The sequence below is a fragment of the Oryza glaberrima genome, chromosome 1 (genome assembly GCF_000147395.1).
Source record: "Oryza glaberrima chromosome 1, OglaRS2, whole genome shotgun sequence".
Taxonomy (NCBI): domain Eukaryota; kingdom Viridiplantae; phylum Streptophyta; class Magnoliopsida; order Poales; family Poaceae; genus Oryza; species Oryza glaberrima.
Genome location: NC_068326.1, coordinates 4,726,187 through 4,746,497, shown reverse-complemented (window position 1 = coordinate 4,746,497; position 20,311 = coordinate 4,726,187). Strand labels below are relative to the sequence as shown.

The window sequence follows — 20,311 nt, the reverse complement described above, 5'->3', positions numbered from 1 at the left end:
AGTGGTACATTTTGTGACCTTTCGACGTTTCAGCTAATGTATCAAAATGTTGTAGCATGGATTTCGATGGTGTTTCACACTTTTTGTCTTTGATGCATGCTGATATGTTGATGATCCAGTACTTGAAACATAATGTTTTCATACATTAGAGTAAAACGTTTCAAGTGTGATTCGATTGCGTTTCGTGATTTTAATACTTAATTGTATGATAATTTCTTCTGATGTTTCATGCTCAATAGGAAAAACTGTTGATAGGTTGATTACCAAGAGAGATCGAACAGGCAAAAATGTGTTCGCTCGCGGCACGATCGATCAATCCTCGCGATGGCGGCTCGAGCCACGCACCGTGACACGCGCGTACCGTTGCACCACCACCACCACCCGCAACTCGCAACGTTCCCTTCCCCTTTCCTTAGTTCTTAAGTCCCATCTACCACGTGGGCCCCACCCGTGCCAGCTCACCTCATCCCCACCACCACCTCCGGCCTCCTCCTCCTCCTCTATAAATACCGCCCCCACCTCCTCTTCCCATTCGTTCCATCCACCACCCACCCATCCAACACCACCCTTCTCCAAAGCTGCAAAATCCAAAGCGAGAAACCGCCATTGCCACCCACCTCGATTCCGCTCTCGATCTCAGCTCACTGCTGCATTGCGGCTGTCGCTGTCAGCTCGGATCGGCGCCACGGAGGCCACCGCGGACAGGAGGGCCGTGCAGCCGGCCGGCGGCGGCGGCGGCGGCATGGAGCCCGGGTTCGGGAAGCGGCTGATGCACGTGCTGCGCGCGGTGTACCACATGCTGCGGCGCGGGCTGTGCCGGAAGCGCCTCATGATGGACCTCCACCTGCTCCTCGGCCGGGGCAAGCTCGCCGGCAGGGCGCTCCGCGACGTCCTCCTCGCCCACCAGCCGCACGGCGGCGCGGCTGCCGTGGCGGTCATGGGAGGCGGCGCCGGGGTGGCGCGGGGTGGTGACTCGTCGTCGTCGCCGCTGTCGGCGTCGTTCTTCCACCACAACCCCAGGGACGTGGAGTTCAGCTGCACCACCACGCCGTCCTACGCGCCGGGGGTCTTCCCCTTCAGGTTCCGCGGCCGCGGCGGCTCACGCCACGCCGGCGGCGGCGCCAGCAACTACGGCGGGCTCGACGCCTCCGCCGTGGCCCGCGTCTTCGAGATGCTCAACGCCGACGCCGCGGCTGCTGCTGGCGCCGGCGGGGAGACGCCGCTGTCGTCGATGCCCGGCGCCACGCCGTCCCCGTTGCTGGCGCTCAGCCTCGGCCGCAGCCCCGCCGGGACGCGGCAGCTCCGCGTCACCGACTCGCCGTTCCCCGTCGAGCCGCCGGAGGGCGCCGTCGACGGCCGCGTCGACGACAAGGCCACCGACTTCATCGAGTGGTTCCGCCGCCAGCTCCTCCAGCAGCAGGCGTCCGCCGCGCCAACGCCGGACTACCGTGGCTAGCCCGCCGACCGCCGCCGCCATCGCCGCCGCGGCATGGGCGAGCGAGCGCGAATACTAAAGCACGAGAAGCTTATATATATATATAAGGGACTATGTGGCGTCAAAATTGTTTCACTGACATGTGGGTTTCGAGTTTTTCTACCTGCATGGCTGCGTGTAATTTTTCCTCGGTTAATTAATTTCCTCGCTTGTGATAAATCTCTATATATGTAGAGTTCACGAGGAGACGAGATAAAAAAAAGTGGACTTGCCGTTGCATTGCCCGCACAACTTGTATCTGCCATATCATGCATATGAGACGAAATGATAATTTTTGCACTTTAATTAAACTGGTGGCCTTTGCATGCTTAAATTAGTTTGTGTTAATTATTTCAAGTTTTTTTTTTGTTGTTGTCCTTTTTTTTAGAGGTTTTTGTTGTTGTACTATTCACACAAACTAATCGGAAGAAGGCTCGTTATAAATTAATTTTTAACTTAGAAAAAATGGCTCGGTGTTAACTTATCGGTTTCGTACTTTTTCATTTAAAAATGCATTCCTTTTATTTATAAAAAAAAAGTCTAAATACGATGAATAGCATGAGTGATCTAGATGAGGGGGACTCCGAATTACATCTTTGTATACAAGATTACTACTGACTAAACATAAAGGCACTAATGATATCGGTTTAACTTCGTCCTGAAATACCTACAGATAAATATATACTTTATATGTCCTAAAATAATTATAATTCTATGTAGCATATATAAAGAATTGAGGAAAGAAAACTATGGTGTCCCTTACTAGATATAATGTATTGGCAAGAGCGAGAGGGTGGTTAAGGGTAGAATTAAAAAAATAAATGATAAGTTATTGATGGAACAATTGATACTCTATTGTGATAACTATTTTAAGATAAATTTAAATTTTAAAATATAATTATTATAGGACAAAGGTATAACTACCTTGTTAGATACTAATCCTCAAGCATACGTACGGTGTATATGCGTTTATGTTGATTTTGATATGGAATCATCTATCGTGTCTGCAGGTAGTACGTGCATACATACGACTCGCACTTTCTATGGTTCCATTTCAAACCCCACAAAGGAGACAGAAACAGGGGAAAAAATTTAGAGTTTTGTTTTTCAGGTCAATCATGTGCATCAGTAGTTATTATCATCAGTTCATCACTACTAACTGCTCTTCGATTCGAATCAATCTCAATTACATATTTACATGCATGCAGCTAGCACCGCGGCTTAATTCATTTTCGTTGCATTAGCGTTGAACATTTTGGGCACACACACTTGCTCTGTGTGTTGGTTAATTTCAATATTGAAAGTGATTGTGCCAAGCTTATGCTAATCTCCTTCTTGTTGATAGTTGACATTATCCAGTATGTGGATTGAGCCTAGCATCGAATCGTTCTTTTTTAAAAAAATTCCTAGGAGTGTCAATTCTCAAACTGAGGTTGTGTTTAGTTCCTGAAACTGGGGAGAAGTTTGAAAAAAATTGGTAGTTTAGGAAAAAAAAAGTTGGGAGTTTATGTGTGTAGGAAAGTTTTAGATGTGATGTGATGTGATGAAAAGTTAAAAGTTTGGGGGAAGTTTGGTGTGAACTAAACAGGGCCTGAGTTACTGACACCCTCGAGAGAACTAAGTGTCGCCTACTAGATACCGGTCACCAAATCCAACAACTATGTGGGGTTAGCAACCAATCGACATAAATCCTTTTTTAAAGAAGTGTGGAGATAATATCCACACCCGTAGGAATACATATTCCATATGTATATACTCCATCTGTTTCTAAATATTTAACACCGTTGACTTTTTAGCATATATTTGACCATTCATCTAGCTTATTCAAAACCTTTTTGTAAAATATATAAAACTATATGTATACATAAGTATATTTAACAATGAGATAAAAAAAATAATTAATAATTACTTAAATTTTATAATAAGGCGAATGATCAAATATATTTAAAAAAATCAACTGCATCTAATAGAGGGAGTATATGAGATTTGAGATTGCGTATGTTATCTGTCGATCGATCGAGTTTCATGCATATGCATGCATGGACCCGTGTTAGGTATTTTCACGTACGCATATGCAACGACACGATACTCTCTCTTTAATTTCACTCTCTCACTCTTTTTTTTTTTGAACGCCGTCTCTCTCTTTTATTTAGGGAACCAGTAGTATGCAGCTATGCGACAGCATACCTGACACGTAAATTAATTTAGGTTGACGGGTACAGTGCGTAAGCCGGATAATTGGTTTTTAAGTGACATGTGTAACTAACTCGCTCTAGTTGCCGACACGTCATGTCCCATTGTCTGCGTGACGATCCATCTGTTAACTATCCTTCGAATTCATACTTTGCGATAGTTTCGTTACGTAACTGTATTCGGTGCTTAAATTCTATCCGAATTGGGCTGCGCAGCGCAGCTAGCGAACCATATTTATGTATTACGTATATATACGATTGTACTCCTAAATATATTATATTGAGAGCTAGCTAGCGAACACTTGGGGAATGAAAACACTTTTCCTAAAGAAAAAATGAACAGAAGCTAATTAAACTATCAGACTAGCTAACTCTCCCCGTTCCCTTCACAGTCCACCAGCAAAAATCTTTTATATTACAATGAAACATAAGTAATATAGTTATATTGAGCATGCAGTGTACTTTTTGAAAATAAAAATAGTCAAAGTCTGCACATTGGTGATATTCGGTTTTAACTCGATCAAAGGAACCGAGTAAGTATATTACGTTTTCTGTTAGCACGTTTTTAAATTACTAAATGACATGTTTTTATGAAAAAAAAATTATATGTAAAAGCTGTTTTAAAAATCAAATAGATTTATCTTTTAAAATTTATAGTAGTTAATATTTAATTAATTACTCCCTTCGTTTTATACTACACGTCGTTATTCAAACTTTGTTATGTTCGATAAAGTTTATAGAAAAATTTAACAACATTTAAAATATTAAATTGATTTTAGTAAATCTAACATTGTATAATATGTTTGTTCTGCGTTGAAAATACATAATATATTTTTTATAAATTTATTTAAATTTTAAAATATTTGGTTAGGAAAAAATCAAACGACTTATAATATGTTAATGGCTCTATAAAATGCCCCCTATGAAATGATGAAATGGATGGAGTATATATTAAGAGCAGGTACAATATCAGCCTATAAACCAGCTATAACCATATATATCGAGAAAAAAAGAGAAGAGAGAGAAGAAAACGGGCAACAGAGTAGCCAGCTGCAACACAGAGTCCAAAACGTTATGTGTGTATGAGAGGTGGGACCGGGTATTAATGGTGTAGTATATTTTTATAGTTAACTATTGTATGAATGGGCTATTAGATTAGTTATAGATTATTTGGAGCTAGTAATGGCTCTTCTCCTAGGTGGAGTAGAGAAAGTAAGAGCAAGTTTAATAGTATAGCTCATTACTAGCTCTAATTCATCTATAGCCAATCTAGTAGCCAATTCATACAATAGTTGCTTACTATACTATTAATATATATGGTCACACCTGTCATACATATATTACGTCTTGGAGTTCGTGCTGCAGCTGACTACAGATCTGTAGCCCGCTATTCTTCTCTTATCTTTTATCTCATTAAAATATACTTATAGTTGGTTAATAGTCTGCTATTGTATCTGCTCCAACCATATAGGTGGGGGCCGTGGTGGTCAGTGTCTTCCGTAACACTAGCGCTTGGGCTGATTGGTCGGAAGCAAAAGCAGAGGAGGAGGGGACTAGGGGAGGGCGTGGTGCACGCGCGGCCGCAATTGCACGTTACCTCGCACGCTAAGCAAACGTGGGTGTGGCTGCCTTCCATTTTTGCCCTCAGAGCAAGGTCAGTAGTACAGTCGGCTATACTTATCTCCATGTCATTTTAGAGTTGATATTATAGCCAACTAATACAATAGAGAAATTATTGAACAGGCTATATCTCATCAATCAAATTATTAACTGTGCATGCATATACTAAAGTGTATGATCAAAAGTGCACATTACCATTTGTGCGTGATATGCACATGAGCCTAGAGAAAGAAAGCCACGGTTCGTTCATGTGTTCAGAAACGAACACAACAGCAGATAGGAATCGGCAAATCAAAACCCAAACCAGATGAAAGACGAGCAAGCGGCGGGCGGCGGCAACGAACGAGCTGAGATCAAAACCGATTGCTCCTTAAGCATTCACCGGGACTGTGGATCGATCCAAATGCCGCGGTTGGCCAGATGAATCTAGAGCGGCAAGCGAGCGATTTGGCACATATCGGGTCGAGTTTTTCAGCCATGGACCATGGGCGAGTAGCCTCGCAAGATGCAGGCAAGCGGGATTGGAGAAACATTAACGGAGCTGAAGATTGGCGAGCGATGGCGTGCGGCGGCGCGGCGAAGATCTTGTCCGGCATGCAACGGAGAGGAAGAGGAAAACGCACATGGGATCGGACGAAGTGATGGTTGGGCCCACAAATGTATTTTCTATTGGCACCAGGAACTGTACCTACATATGTATGTGTGCTATCGCTAGCGCTAGAATAGTCGCCGGCTTCCTTCTCTTCCTTCCAGGTAGGATTTGGATGATCTAAAAATATTTTGTAGCCTGTTGAATCTTATTGTACCTGCTCTCATACTCCCTCCGATTAGTATTCGGCCGGGCAGCTCGCGCTAATCCTTCTATATTTGCCCCAGCAGACAGACTTCGCTTCGCTTTTCCCGCGTGTGTGTCTGTGAGTGTGAGTGTGTCTCCTCGCCTTGTCTTGCTGCACGCCTGCACGTACCGTGTCGTACGTACTCCACATCCCCACTCGCTGTCCCCTACTTTCTTAGTACCACCAAAAACCAATCTAGTATTAAATACGATGTTTTATAGCCTATCCAAATTCATTTATATTAAAAAATAGGAGTAACTATACAACATTCGATAGTTTTTAAAATGAAAAACTTTCAATTGTAACTATGTAGTTATATTGTACTAACTACTACTATGTAACTACAATATAAGTGATTTCTGAAAATATCGATGGAGCAACTGGTTAGTTGAACGAGCATGCAAGCTGCAGGCCCCGGGTTTGATCCTTGCCGTGAGCATCTGATTTTTTTTTCCATTTTCCTCCACAGCACAAATCTCAAAGCATATTGGATGGTTTAAAATTCGAAAATTTTCACCTCTGAAAACTGTCAACAATAGGATAGCAAATTCTTAAAAAGAAAAAATCCTATTTAGTATTGGGTTGGTTTTTTTTATGTAATGGAGGGAGTAGCTTTATTCCCGTATATTGATTGACAGGTGGACCCTACAATCTCATGGGTGAACAGATGGAAGATATCGTGACAAATATCTCTGCCATGGTACTTGTACACACGGGCAGATCAAGCTCTTTGCCCGTTGATCCCCATATAGAGAAGGAAAGAGAGGAAAGGGGAGGAAGAGGAAGAAGATAATAAGGGCGGGACCGTACCTAGCAATTTCAGACCCTAATATGAAACATAAAACAAGACTTTATGTTTAAAAATATCAATAAAAAGGATAGTAATTTGTCCATGAAAAAATATTACGTAAATGGTGGCAACGCCTTCCTTAAGTAAGAAAATTAAGTGCTTTTTAATGTAGTTATTTGATTTTCTTTACCAAGCGAAAAATGGAATATTTAGTACTAGAACGCTTGTTCATGTAGTCGCTATAAATTAGATGCCATGATTATTATCGAACATCTATTGGACCCAGAAAATATAAATATGTTCTAGGCAAATCAGTACATCAACATGAAAGGAACTTTTAAACAAATAAAATTAATAGGATAATAATATATTGGAAATTAGTGGCTTGTATTGAAATATAAGAATGTTGGGGCCTCTATTTTCTTTTTTTTTTTTGGGGAGGGGAAAGTTGTGCGGTTGATCAGGTGGCACATGGCCATGGATAGCCCTGGCACTCTGCATACGGGCTGAAGGAGAAAAAAGAATATAAGTTCTTCTCATTATTTATGGATACACTCAGAGTACTATACGGCCAAAATTTATAAAGAACAATATTTGATCTGAGTAGAGTCATACACCTACAACTTTATCATAACACCATCGCAATTAAAACCCATCCTCGCTTGTTAATCAAATCAAACGTTCTCCACTAATATTCACTCAATTCACGTAGAAATCAACCATATGCACGTTTGCTCATGCAGGGCGCCTATTTGGCGCGGGCTCGTGCGCTTTTGATAATGCTTTTGCTGCTGCTTTGGCTTTGGCAGTTGGCACACCGTGCGCGTGCGCCCATCGTCCTGAGTGACCGGCTGCTTTGACACGCCAAGGGCGCAGGAAGGAGAGGCAAGAGCACGAGGAAATCGAGCAAATCCGGCGACACTTTATTTTCTGGTGATTTTCTCCCTCTATTTTGCGTTAGAAAAATCGTTGACATACAAAGTGAGCGTAGCTTAACCCTAGGTTTCTTATCGTCAAGCCAATTCATCCAGATTTATGTATGAAACATTATAGATAATTGTTTTTTTAAGTAGTAGGTGATGTATCTGTCGAACGTCGGCGGTCGTGATTTTTTCAAGTGAGTATGCAGACATTATGATTTTTTTTAAAAGAAAGAGAAAACTCGTTGACAGGCCTGTGGATGTGGTGGTTCTACGACCGTCCGGCTAACCTGGCACGAGGCCAATGTGGGAGCGTCTCCGTTGCAATAGTTTTTACGTTGCCACTAGCGCGAAGGCGCGCGCCTTCCAAGCTCCAAAGCATGTGGAAAAAGGCAGGCAAATACGCATGCAAAAGGTGAAAAAAACACAAAACCAAAAGGCAGAGAGGGGTTAGCTGGTGCCTCGCTTTCGCCTTTACGACGCAGCTCGGCAGCTGGCTTTGCTTTTGCTTCGGCTGCAGGTGGGCCGGGCTGCTGACTTGGCCCATGACGCGACCCTTTTCTTCTAAACTTTGAGCCCAACCAGCCCAAAAACCTGTCATTCCTCCGGTCCGGCCAGTCACACGCTTAGCATTAAGCTAAAGCTTTTCTTCTATAATCTTTTCAGATAGCGGCCAGCACTATCTGTTAGGCTGTTACCACTAGCCATTGATTTCGACGAGTGATTAGTGAACGCATTACGCATACGACCTCTTCTTTTTCTTTTTTTTTCTTTTTTTATGATGTGTGTCATGACCCACGAAGAAAATCCACGGTCGAAATCGATGGTGAACTAAAATGGGAACTTTTTTTTTTTGCCGAGTTTGTTTTGTCACTCGTGCTATCGTGACAACATCCAAGGAATATGGCTATACGGAAAAAGATAAGTGAATCGCGATGATGTGATCATCGTACGCACCGCCACAGGTTGCTGTACAAAGTTATAATCAAGACTTGATAGGTCCCTTTTTTTTCTTAGCTTTGCAGAAAGGAGATGTTGATGTGAGCTAATCAGAACGGCGACATATCCAATGAAGACTACTAGATAAGTGAAAACCCATGAAAACCAGACCTAAAAAGTGTATAAATTCATGAGAAAAATAATGTAGATAGATGCAAGTATGAAATACATTCTCACCAAATTTTAAGTTCAGACTCAACTCTATTATAGAGAGAAAAAAGATAACTTTTAAGTGAATAGTAAGAGTAAAATACGTTGCAGGTACCACAACTTGTAAGGTATGTGTAATTTAGTCACCCATCTTGTAATTTGCTCAAATAAGTCACTTAACTTGTTTGGAGGTGCAAATCTAGCTGTAAAGGTGCAACGCGTATTATTTATGCCAAGGTGGACGCCACGTCAGCATGATAGGTTCACCTTGTATGCAAGGAACAAAGATGCAAATTAGCCCTTATATTGTTTCAATTTTTCGTTTGAGTACGTATGTTTGTTTGATACTCCAAATCTTCAATACGTGATTTGCTGCCAGTACTGAATCTTGCCTTATGTACAAGGATATATATTTGTCTTTATATTGGGAAATAAAGCGGTTTGTTCCTTGTGCTAAAACCAAATTTTATATGCACTCTTCAATGTGGTAATTTGACATCATACTCATGGATTAAATAGGAGCGCTCGTGGCCAGCGTTGATGATTTCGCCGACGATGGATTCATACGCAGCCACGCAGGCTATCACCGCGACTCGCTAGATCTGGCGCTGTCCTATCCCGTGCGCACGCCAACAAAAAAACCTACGATCATGGCTTAGCACACGGGCATAACATATCTAAATAGACCAATTAAATTAGCAAAGAGTAATATAGTAGAAGGGTTTTTCTACAAAATTGTATTACTTTCGCCAACTCATCATCACGTCTGCCATCGTATCGTCCACCTTGGCAAAAATAATGCGCGTGACACGTTTTTTATTATATTTGCACCTCCAAACAAGTTGAGTGATTTATTTGAGCAAATTACAAGATAGGTGACTAAATTGTACCCACCTTGCAAGTTGTGGTACCTGCAACGCATTTTACTCGAATAGTAATATAACACTATTCACCTGAAATTTTTTTTTGTTTTTCTCAAATAAAGTTGAGTTTGGACTTAAGATTTGGTATATTTATCTTTAATTTTTTTTTCATAAATTTATAAGACTTTTAAATATGATTTTCATGAGTTCTCACTTATTTGATGATTTTTATTGGATATTTCCCTCACCTGAACTACCTTGGAGTTCCACAGGTAGCTACAGCTAACTATCTTAGTAGCATTTGCATTACTTATGGTAAAACTGTACTGTACTGTAAAACCAAAAACCAAAGATCCTTCAAAGAGTGAGCCGGTATTTGGACGAAGGGGAGGAGCATGGGCAGTCAGGTTCCCCAAACTGTTTTTGTTGGTTACCCGGACAGTCTTATAACTTTGAACGTTAGTTCATAAAGATTTTTTCTTTTCGCGATATTTCACAACAATTGAGCATGCGAGTAAACTAAATTTTGTTTTCTCCCAAATGTAGATGATACCTTGGTTATTGAAGTCGATCCAATTCGCCACTGTAGTACATACTCCTTCGGTTTATATTATAAATCGCTTTAACTTTCTTGTTAGTTAAACTTTTATAACTTTGATCGAATTGTTTTCAATACAAAACAAACATCCTATCAAAATACATTTAATGTTACATATAATGAAATTAATTTGGTATTATAGATGTTGTTAAATTGTTTTTTTAAAAAATATTAGAACATAAAAGGGTTTCAATAGGAAAATAATCAAAGTACTAGGGTGGTGTTATTTTCTCATGAAGATGAAGATTAAGTTTTTTTCGTAAAATAAGGTGATATTAATGTATAGTTAATTGAGTTTTAATTATTACAAACTTGAAAAATAGATTAATATGATATTTTAAAGCAAATTTCGTGTATAAAGTTTTCGCATGAAACGTATCATTTAGCGGTTTGAAAAATGTGACACGAGTATTTAAAATTTTATCCGACTTTTGTTGGAGAAAGGAATAGGGCCAAGGGTTATAATATGAAACCAATGATGCAGTATACTAGAGATTAAAATGATGAGTCACAAAAGATTTTTGGTCCTTCGAAAAAAGAACTCAAGTAGGAATATAATCTTTCTCGAAGGAATATGAGTATAATCTTTAGTGGCAAGAGATGTAAAAAACAAAATCCCCACATGGATACAAGCTAACCAAACATGACGAGTAGTATATGATCTTTCTTGAAACGAATCTGAACTTCTTTTTATTTTTTTTCCTTTTTTTGATAGGACGAATCTGAACTTCTGAAGCCATCATACTTACAACTACACGCCAGTGTGGTATGATCCGCATGTGTTCGAGAGAAGGCGTATTCTACACAGTACGTAAGCTCGAGTCGGCGGCGTAATCCCCACTTACTACACAACACAGCTGTGGTACCAGGATTTTTTTCCCCACGCGCCCTACCTCGCAATCTCCCCCTCCTCCCGTCTCGTCGTCGTCACCGCCGCCGGCTCACCCCCCACCCGTCGCCGCCGGCGCGGAGGCCAAGCCCTAGCCCCAGCGCGGCCGATCGCCTCGCTCCCCCGGCGAGCCGATGGGCGTGCGCCGCTGAAGCATGCCAGCGCGCCGAGGCCGTGGAAAGCGGAAGCAGCAGCAGCCGCCGCCGCCGCCGACGGGCCCAGCGGACGCGAGGCAGCCGGAGGGGAAGCAGCGGGAGGAGGAGCGGAAGGGGATGGAAGGGTCCGACAAGGGGGGCGCCGGCGATGACGGGAGCCCCGCGCCGCTCCCGGAGACGGTAATCGCGGATTATCTATCCCCCCTTGGCTCCCCCACTGCGTGACCTAGATATGGCTGTCGATTTTTTTTTTAGGGGGCGTTTTGTTTTTTTGGTTTAGGGTTCTATTGATTGAATAGACGCTGCCGCTGGTGTAGATGAACTGATTGATCTATGCAAACTGTACACGCGGGATGGGATGGTGGAGTTTTACGCTTGTGGCAAAATAACTACTAGTTGTTCTGGATTCTTAGCTTACTTTCAATTAACTCTGATCCAACTGGTGACAAGAGAAGGGGAGGATAGCAGATGTATTGATTACAAATAGCAGCTGCACAGAACTGATTTTGTAGAGAATTGTGTGGAACTAAATTAGAACTTTTGACTAAATGTGAATGAAGAATGCTTATTGTGTAAATCTAGGATAGCATCAGTACGGGTGATGTTGACCAGAAGCTTATTGTGCATTTCAAGCAGAAAACTGATGAGATAGCTAACATCTTGAGTTCTAGACTCCATCTAGTTAATCTCTAGCATTTGATGGCACTTATAATTAGTGTGCCATGAATATACCATTTCTGGTGTTTGGTGCGTGTTTTTACTGAACGTAGATCTTGTCGGTTGCTTAATTATGTTCATTTCTGCCATGTATACGAAATTCAATTGGTTAGCTGAGTGTTGTTACTGTTTCATGTATTCTCTGTTCCTGTTTTATTCCTAACATTTGTTGAGTTCACATGCTGAGTGTTTGTGTTAAAGTCCAAGCGGAGATTTGATTGAGCATCGGTCTGTTAGGATTAGCTACCATCATGCAGATAAAAGATCTGCCTAGGAACGGGAGAATCTAAAGTGCCTTAATTTTATTGCGCACTATGTTGAGCCATATTGTAGATGCTACTGTATAGGCATTCTTTAGGATAATGGTAGCTTTCCATTAGATCAAAGCAGGATTAGTCATTATACAGGATCGTCATGTCACCTGCACTCAGAGTTGACTGCTTGAAACCTGTTTAGCTCACAAAAGATCAGAAATGTTGCAATGGCTGTTCTGATGATGAAATTTTGTATCATTTTATTACGCATGGAATAGCTGACCTGTCTCCTTTTACACATGTTTATAGGATTTTATATCATGTTATCATAACCATATATTTATTTTGGGCGGTTGTGTGCTTGGACCAGGTACAAATCGGAAATTCACCAACGTATAAGCTTGAGAGGAAGCTTGGAAAGGGAGGATTTGGACAAGTATACGTTGGCCGGCGTATTTCCTCTCCTACTCATGGTAACAGAAATTCTGGTGCAAATGCATTAGAGGTCAGTGTATCTCCTTGAATGATTGAAGTAGTTGGAACTGAGACTATTCGTACTTGCGTCAGTACTCATGTTCATTTCTGTCAGGTTGCGCTAAAATTCGAACATCGAACCAGCAAAGGTTGCAGCTATGGAGCTCCCTATGAATGGCAAGTCTACAAGTGAGTATTTCTTCTTCTGGCTCTCTACTGTGTTAGTTTTTCTTTGTGAATATCAAATTATCTGGATACGTTTACATTGATTACTTATGATAAACCTTCTCTTGCAGCACTCTTAGTGGAAATCATGGTGTCCCACGGGTACACTACAAAGGAAAGCAGGGTGGGTTTTACATCATGGTAATGGAGCATGGACTAGATTTTTTTTTTTTTGCTTTCCGGTTTATGGTTTGATTGGTTTCTCTTTCTCTTAAGAATTATCAACTACGTTTTTTCTAACCATACACATTTTTCATGCAGGTTATGGATATGTTGGGACCAAGCCTGTGGGATGTTTGGAATAACAATTCCCACTCGTGGGCATCTTTTGACTCTTCCTAATTAATCTTGACAGTTCAATGCAGCCTTTTCAATTTTTTAATTTGTGGCCTTCTTTTACAGGATGTCTGTTGAGATGGTTGCTTGTATAGGTATAGAGGCCATCTCCATACTAGAGAAGATGCATGCTAAAGGGTAACTCGACCTGCTCTTCAGATGTTCCGTAAGAGTGTTTCACATGGCGTCTCTGAAGTTTTAGCTAATAAATTTTGTTTATGACAGGTACGTCCATGGTGATGTGAAACCTGAGAACTTTTTGCTTGGTCCTCCAGATACCCCTGAAGGGAAGAAACTTTTTCTTGTTGATCTTGGACTAGGTAATTCTTAATCAACTTTTATCTTTATATTGTGTCAATTTGTTGTCATGTAATTATTTATGTTGCTTCCTTATGAACTTGTTTTGTACCAATGCAGCTACTAAATGGAAAGATGCTGGTACAGGAAAGCATGTTGAATATGACCAGAGACCTGATATCTTTAGGTTTGAATAGAAAGTTTATTACGATGCCTATCATTTTGCACATTACTTTATTGATGCGCTCTTCCTGTTTGTCTGCTACTGTAAACAGGGGTACTGTTCGTTATGCTAGTGTGCATGCCCACTTGGGAAGAACTGGATGCAGGAGAGATGACCTTGAATCCCTTGCATACACACTTATTTTCCTTCTCCGTGGCCGCCTGCCTTGGCAAGGATTCCAGGTTAATTTTGATTGATTTTATGACTTTTTTGTTGCTACATGCACTAATTTCGTTTTGTAATTCATGAATGAACTTAGGGAGAGAATAAAGGTTTTCTTGTTTGCAAGAAAAAGATGGCAACCTCTCCAGAATCTTTATGTGGCATTGGTCCACCACCATTTCGTCAATTTGTTGAGTATGTTGTGAACTTGAAGTTCGACGAAGAGCCAAACTATGCAAAGTGCATTGCTCTTTTTGATGGCATTGTTGGTCCAAATCCAGATGGAAGACCATTAAACACCGATGGTGCCCAGAAGGTACATTATTCCTTCAACCATTTTAATCTGCATCTGTATCATCTGTCAGAAAAAATGATCGTGTAGGAATCTCAGTTCCAATTCCCTATTTCTCGGATCAAAATTCAAAGCACTAGTAAATAATTAAAGTTACCTGATTCTATCCTTGGGCTTGAGAGTCATCACTAGTGTTATAACTAATATTATTTCCCAAGAATTCCAATTAGTTCAATGCCAACCTTGTGCTTTTAGGTTTTAGTGAAGGAAATCTATGTCCCACTATGAAACAACTCAATTGTGAACCTGCCTTTGAACTTCCTGTCCTGGCTTTCTGTAATATGAAACACCAAATAACGAGTATGACCTGCATAGACTAAAACATAGTCAATGTCCTGCCATTAAGACCACATGGTCAGATTGGTCTTTAGAGACAGTGACATATTCAATATCAAATGTATTTTGGTGGTAAAATAGTTAACTGGCAAAATCTAGTGACATATTAAATAATTCCTTATTTCTTTATGTAATAGCGGGCTACCTGCATAATGCTTTGTTGGATTGCTGCCAGCTTGTATATCAGGTTGGTCAGAAGAGAGGCCGCCTCACAGCGGCTGAAGATGAGGAGCAACCTAAGAAAAAGATTAGAATGGGAATGCCAGCGACCCAGTGGATTAGTGTGTACAATGCCCGTCGGCCAATGAAACAGAGGTATGGCACAGTAATCTGCTTGGTAGCAGTAAAATAATACTCTATTGTCTGACCACATTTATTTTTCAGATACCACTACAATGTAGCAGATGATAGATTAGCACCACATATTCAAAAAGGAAATGAAGATGGTTTGTTTATAAGTTCAGTTTCATCCTGTTCAAATCTGTGGGCTTTAATTATGGATGCTGGCACTGGTTTTACCGCCCAAGTACATGAACTCTCCCATTACTTTCTTCACAAGGTAAATAATTGCGTGTCATCCTACTATTGAGTATGTATTTTTTTTCCTATCTGTGGTTGGTTACTAATCAAGCATACTCAGCTCTATCCTAATTGTCATCTCATGGTATTGTTTTCTACTCCCTCCGTCCCAAAATATAGTAACTTCTTGCATTCAAAATTTGTCTCAAAATGTTGCTACTTCACCCATTCCATCATCTCAACCAATCACCGCCATCTCTTATTTAATTTCTCCATCTACTTCCTCATCTCAACCAATCACAACCATCCCTGTTTTAATTTAACCTCTCCTTAACCCCCTGAAGAACTCTAGAATTGCCTATATTTTGGGACAACAAGGTGCCAGGCACTAGTCCGGCGGCTGGGGGGCGCCTAGGTTAGGCTAACTAGTCAAATCCAAGAAATTAGCAAGCATATTGCATAAAAACAAGACTATATAACACTAAAATAGCAAGGAAACACCACCGAAGTTAGTTCAGCCTCTTAATGCACCATCTAATGCCTAATCGCGGCGGCTAACCGGCGCCTGGAGCTGACTTTTAGAACACTGAGATAAATGTATAATCACAACTTTAACTGTGCGCTTTGATAGGAATGGATAATGGAGCAGTGGGAGAGAAATTACTATATTACTTCTTTGGCTGGTTCAAATAATGGAAGCTCGGTGGTGATCATGTCAACAGGTATACAGTTTCATTTTGATGCCTTTAGTCCTGAATTTGCATGTTCGGTGCCAGGATCATTATGTAACAAGCGCAACGATTCATCTCAGAGAAGAACTACAGTAAACTCATCAAATGTGTACTGAAACACGCAATCGAATACTAAAAGAACAGGATATTAATCAAAACCATGATAAATATTTGATTTTAATAAAGACAAATTCGCAAACAAATGTTCTCTTTGGGGTAAATCAACACTATGCTAAGCAGCATATAGTTGATAACATTAGTACATGACATGGTTTTAATATATAAAATCAAGGTTTCATTGGTTGGCCTAATAAGCCAAAGCAAAAGCCAAAATTTGAATTTTCAAACTTAATTATGAAGTTAATTTTAAGATATTTTGAACATAGTTTTTTTAATATTGGCTTTTAAGTTGCTAAGAACACATATACAATTTTTTACCTATAAATTAATTTTTATTTCCTAATAAATCATTTTGGCTTATTAGGAAATATGGGTAACCGATGAGGCTGTCAATCTTTTGCCCCTAGCTATGATGAAATCACTATAAACTGCTAGACAACATTTGGATAAACATACCACTTAATATTGTTACCTTGACCAAGATAATACTGGATGAGGTGAAATTTGTTAAATGTTGATGCATCAAAGTATTCAGAAAGTACCACCGTTAATATGTGTAGTGAGAAGCCATTCACAGCGCAAACACTTGGGTATCCTGTAATGTTTACTGTTGAGGTGAAATTTGTTAAATGTTGATGCATCAAAGTATTCAGAAAGTACCACCGTTAATATGTGTAGTGAGAAGCCATTCACAGCGCAAACACTTGGGTGTCTTGTAATGTTTACTGTTGGTATTTATTATGAGCAAGAAGCCAAGAACTGACTTGAATGCTTCTCAGGAACGCCATATGCACAGCAATCCTACAAAGTAAGTGATTCATTTCCCTTCAAATGGATAAACAAAAAGTGGAAGGAGGGGTTCTATGTCACTGCCTTGGCCACAGCAGGAAGCCGATGGGCTGTGGTTATGTCCCGGAACGCTGGTTTCACACATCAGGTACGTTTGGAGTGTCCAAGAGCCTTGTAAAATTGAATTCATTTTAGCAGCAAGCTACACTGACTATCAATTGAATATGTAAAAGTCTTGAGATTTTATTATCTCGCATATCTCTTTTGTAGGTAGTAGAACTTGATTTCTTATATCCGAGTGAAGGAATCCATCAACGCTGGGATAGTGGTTATCGCATAACTGCAACAGCAGCCACATGTGACCAGGTGGCTTTGATCTTGAGCATACCTAGAAGAAAGCCTAACGATGAAACACAGGAGACACTGAGAACATCTGCTTTTCCTGGCCAGCATGTAAAGGTGACTATACCTTCTTCTTGTGCCTTGTTTGAACTGCATATAACAAATAAATCTGATAAATCTATTTGCAGGAAAAATGGGCAAAAAATCTTTATTTAGGCTCCATATGCTATGGAAGATCAGTGTCGTGAAGTGCATTTTCCCGAGCTGGTCCTTTGTAAGATTAAGATCTAATAATATGAACAACCGGTTTTGTGACAAGATAATGGGGGGATTTTGAAGTGCAAACTTTAACTTACTCGTAGCCTTCAAAAATATAAACTAACTATCCTAACTAACCAAAGCTAACGTTAATATGATGAAAGACTAATTTTGTTTTTGTATAATGAGTGCAGAACCATTTCCATTACTGATTTATTGTGCATAAATTATTCAATATGTAAAAGAAAAGAAAAAACAAAACTGCATTGCTCACATGTATAGACAAACTTAGTGATTCTGTACCGTGAGATTAGGTTTTAGACTTTGCTAAATTTTGGAGAGAAAAAAAAAAAGAGATGGACCTTATTGAGTAGTAGTAGTAAGCTTGAGGAGGTGAGCTGATTACCGCACCCAAATATGCGGTAGGCATGACTGTTGATTTTGCTCTCTTATCTAATGATAATCTGATTTCCGACTATTTATTCTTGTGGACTGCTATGACACTTCATCGCTGTAGCTTGCTTAGTGGTAACTGGTAAGTAGTGGAGTACTACTACTTATCTGATCTAAACGTGGTTAACAAATTTCTGTCACTGCGGCTGTATGGCTTATAACATTCAGATCAATGGTTTATTAATTGCCGCAGTAGCAAATGCTCCAGGAATCCAGGTTTTCCTTGAACATTAGGAGTACTTCTATCTCCTTTGGCAATACTGGCAGCGATTTGGTCTAGTGTGATATGGTACGACCCGGGTGCGCGTAATGTCGGACCGTCGGTGGACCGAAACATCGAAGACCCATGTTCTCTTTGTCTTGTTTAGTCTTTAAACTTTTAAATTTTTCATCACATCAAAATTTTTCTACACATAAATTTCCAATTTTTTTATTACATTGTTCCAATTTCAACCAAACTTCTAATTTTAGCGTGAACTAAACACACCCCTAGAGCAAATAGAGGAGTGGAGTAGGAGTACTTGGGAGTATGGGTGTGTTTAGTTCATGCAAAAATTGGAAGTTTGGTTGAAATTGCAACGATGTGACGGAAAAGTTGGAAGTTCACATGTAGGAAAGTTTCGATGTGATGAAAAAGTTGGAAGTTTGAAGAAAAAATTTGGAACTAACCAAGTCCTATATTTGGAACTAACCAAGTCCAACTTTCCATCATATCACATTATATCTAAAATTTTCCTACACATATAAATTTTCAACTTTTTTTTCTAAACTACCAACTTTCCTCAAACTTCTCCCTAATTTCAGGAACTAAACACAGCCCTACGGTTTATATGTTTTTCTGGCTTATCCGTACAGAATTACTTAAAATGTTACTCCTTTTGTTTCAAAATATAAGAATCTAGATGTTTAGACTATGTACTTTTGGAGGGGTTGAGAACCCCCTCCCATCCGCACGCAAAACAGAGCGATAGAATAAAGCATGATTAATTAAGTGTTAGTTATAAAAAATTTTAAAAAAATATTAATATGATTTTTTTAAAACAACTTTCATATAGAAACTTTTTGCAAAACACGGACCGTTTAGTAGTTTGAAAAGCGTGCGCGTGGAAAACGATTGAGATGAGTTAGGAACTTGGGGAAAGAACTCAACCTTAATGTATCTGGATTACTCCCTCCGTTACAAAATATAAGAACCGTCCCAAAATATAAGAATCTAGGACCAGGTGAGACATTTCCTATTACTCCATCTATCCCGTAATATAAGGTGTGCGCACGTTCCAAGATTCAACTTTAAAAACATTTGACCAACAATTATTATAATATAAAATTAAATTTTATTTGCTAAAATTAATATCATTGTATTGACATTTAAATTTACTTTAAGATGGTTATAATTTTGTTACAACAAACCTTGTAGTATATAAGAAATTATAAGTCAAACATTAGTTTTGAAGACCGTGTCAAATTTGACCATGCCTTATATTAAGAGATGGAGGGAGTACCATGTATCTGGATTACTTCTTCCGTCTCAAAATATAAGAATCTAAAATTGGATAAGACATTTTCTAATACAATGCATTTTAGATAGACTCTCTGTCCAGATAAGAAAATGGCATATTTCTAATAAAAAATATAAGAAAACGACATGTTTCCAATAAAAAATTACAAATAAGCCCACGTTGTCAATGACACTGGCCAATGACCTATTTATAAATATTCTTTTATTACAAATAAGTCATTTTTTTTAAAAAAAATTCACATATGTCCTCGACATCAATGATATTGATGTTGCACCCTTTGCATAAGTAACTTAGTTTATATGGAGAGGCTAGTGGGATGATGCCATTGTAATTGGTGGTCATATGGGATATGGGATCACGTCGCTAATGATGTTGGCCCTAAAAAAGGGTTTATTTTCGAAATAAGTTTTAAGGGTCTATTCGTGAAATAAGTTTTCAAAAAGACCCAAAAAATTGAAAAAATAGCCAATCTTTGGCATATGATAATTGTGTAGATGGATAAAAGAGCTGAGGATGGTCCAAATTGGCACAAAGATTTGTATCCGATCTAAAGTAAAACATTGGTTAAAGGATGGTTTAAAGCAGAACATTGGTAATACAAGGTGGCTCCAGGTGAAAATCACTAAAAACTAATTGCAGAAATAGATCGTAGGCTCAAAGCGAATCTCATTGACGCTGAGGTATAAGGTCACCGCGTCAATATTATTGGTGTCAACC

At 39.8% G+C, this 20,311-nt stretch overlaps 2 protein-coding genes across 2 annotated transcripts; both read left to right on the top strand.

The window, feature by feature from the left end:
• Positions 1–549: 549 nt before the first annotated feature.
• Positions 550–1,793, top strand: LOC127758243 (uncharacterized). The gene has a single exon (XM_052283872.1). It carries the CDS (start codon positions 743–745, stop codon positions 1,454–1,456), a length of 714 nt encoding a protein of 237 aa, XP_052139832.1. The 5' UTR covers positions 550–742; the 3' UTR covers positions 1,457–1,793.
• A 9,520-nt stretch (positions 1,794–11,313) lies between these two features.
• LOC127779872 (casein kinase 1-like protein HD16) lies at positions 11,314–18,099 on the top strand. The gene is made up of 16 exons (XM_052306797.1): positions 11,314–11,666; positions 12,828–12,962; positions 13,047–13,120; positions 13,228–13,297; positions 13,418–13,473; positions 13,559–13,630; positions 13,718–13,812; positions 13,910–13,976; positions 14,065–14,194; positions 14,272–14,490; positions 15,038–15,177; positions 15,247–15,421; positions 16,013–16,103; positions 17,012–17,169; positions 17,292–17,480; positions 17,552–18,099. The coding sequence occupies exons 1-16, from the start codon at positions 11,487–11,489 to the stop codon at positions 17,609–17,611; spliced, it is 1,911 nt and encodes a 636-aa protein (XP_052162757.1). The 5' UTR covers positions 11,314–11,486; the 3' UTR covers positions 17,612–18,099.
• Positions 18,100–20,311: the final 2,212 nt, after the last annotated feature.

Excerpts from the sequence above, each read along its gene's own strand:
- LOC127758243 (XM_052283872.1), top strand. The coding sequence starts at position 743 with ATGGAGCCCGGGTTCGGGAAGCGGCTGATGCACGTGCTGCGCGCGGTG.
- LOC127779872 (XM_052306797.1), top strand. The coding sequence starts at position 11,487 with ATGCCAGCGCGCCGAGGCCGTGGAAAGCGGAAGCAGCAGCAGCCGCCG. Across the intron at positions 12,963-13,046 it reads CTGGTGCAAATGCATTAGAG|GTTGCGCTAAAATTCGAACA; the intron begins GTCAGTGTATCT and ends CATTTCTGTCAG. Across the intron at positions 13,813-13,909 it reads TCTTGTTGATCTTGGACTAG|CTACTAAATGGAAAGATGCT; the intron begins GTAATTCTTAAT and ends GTACCAATGCAG.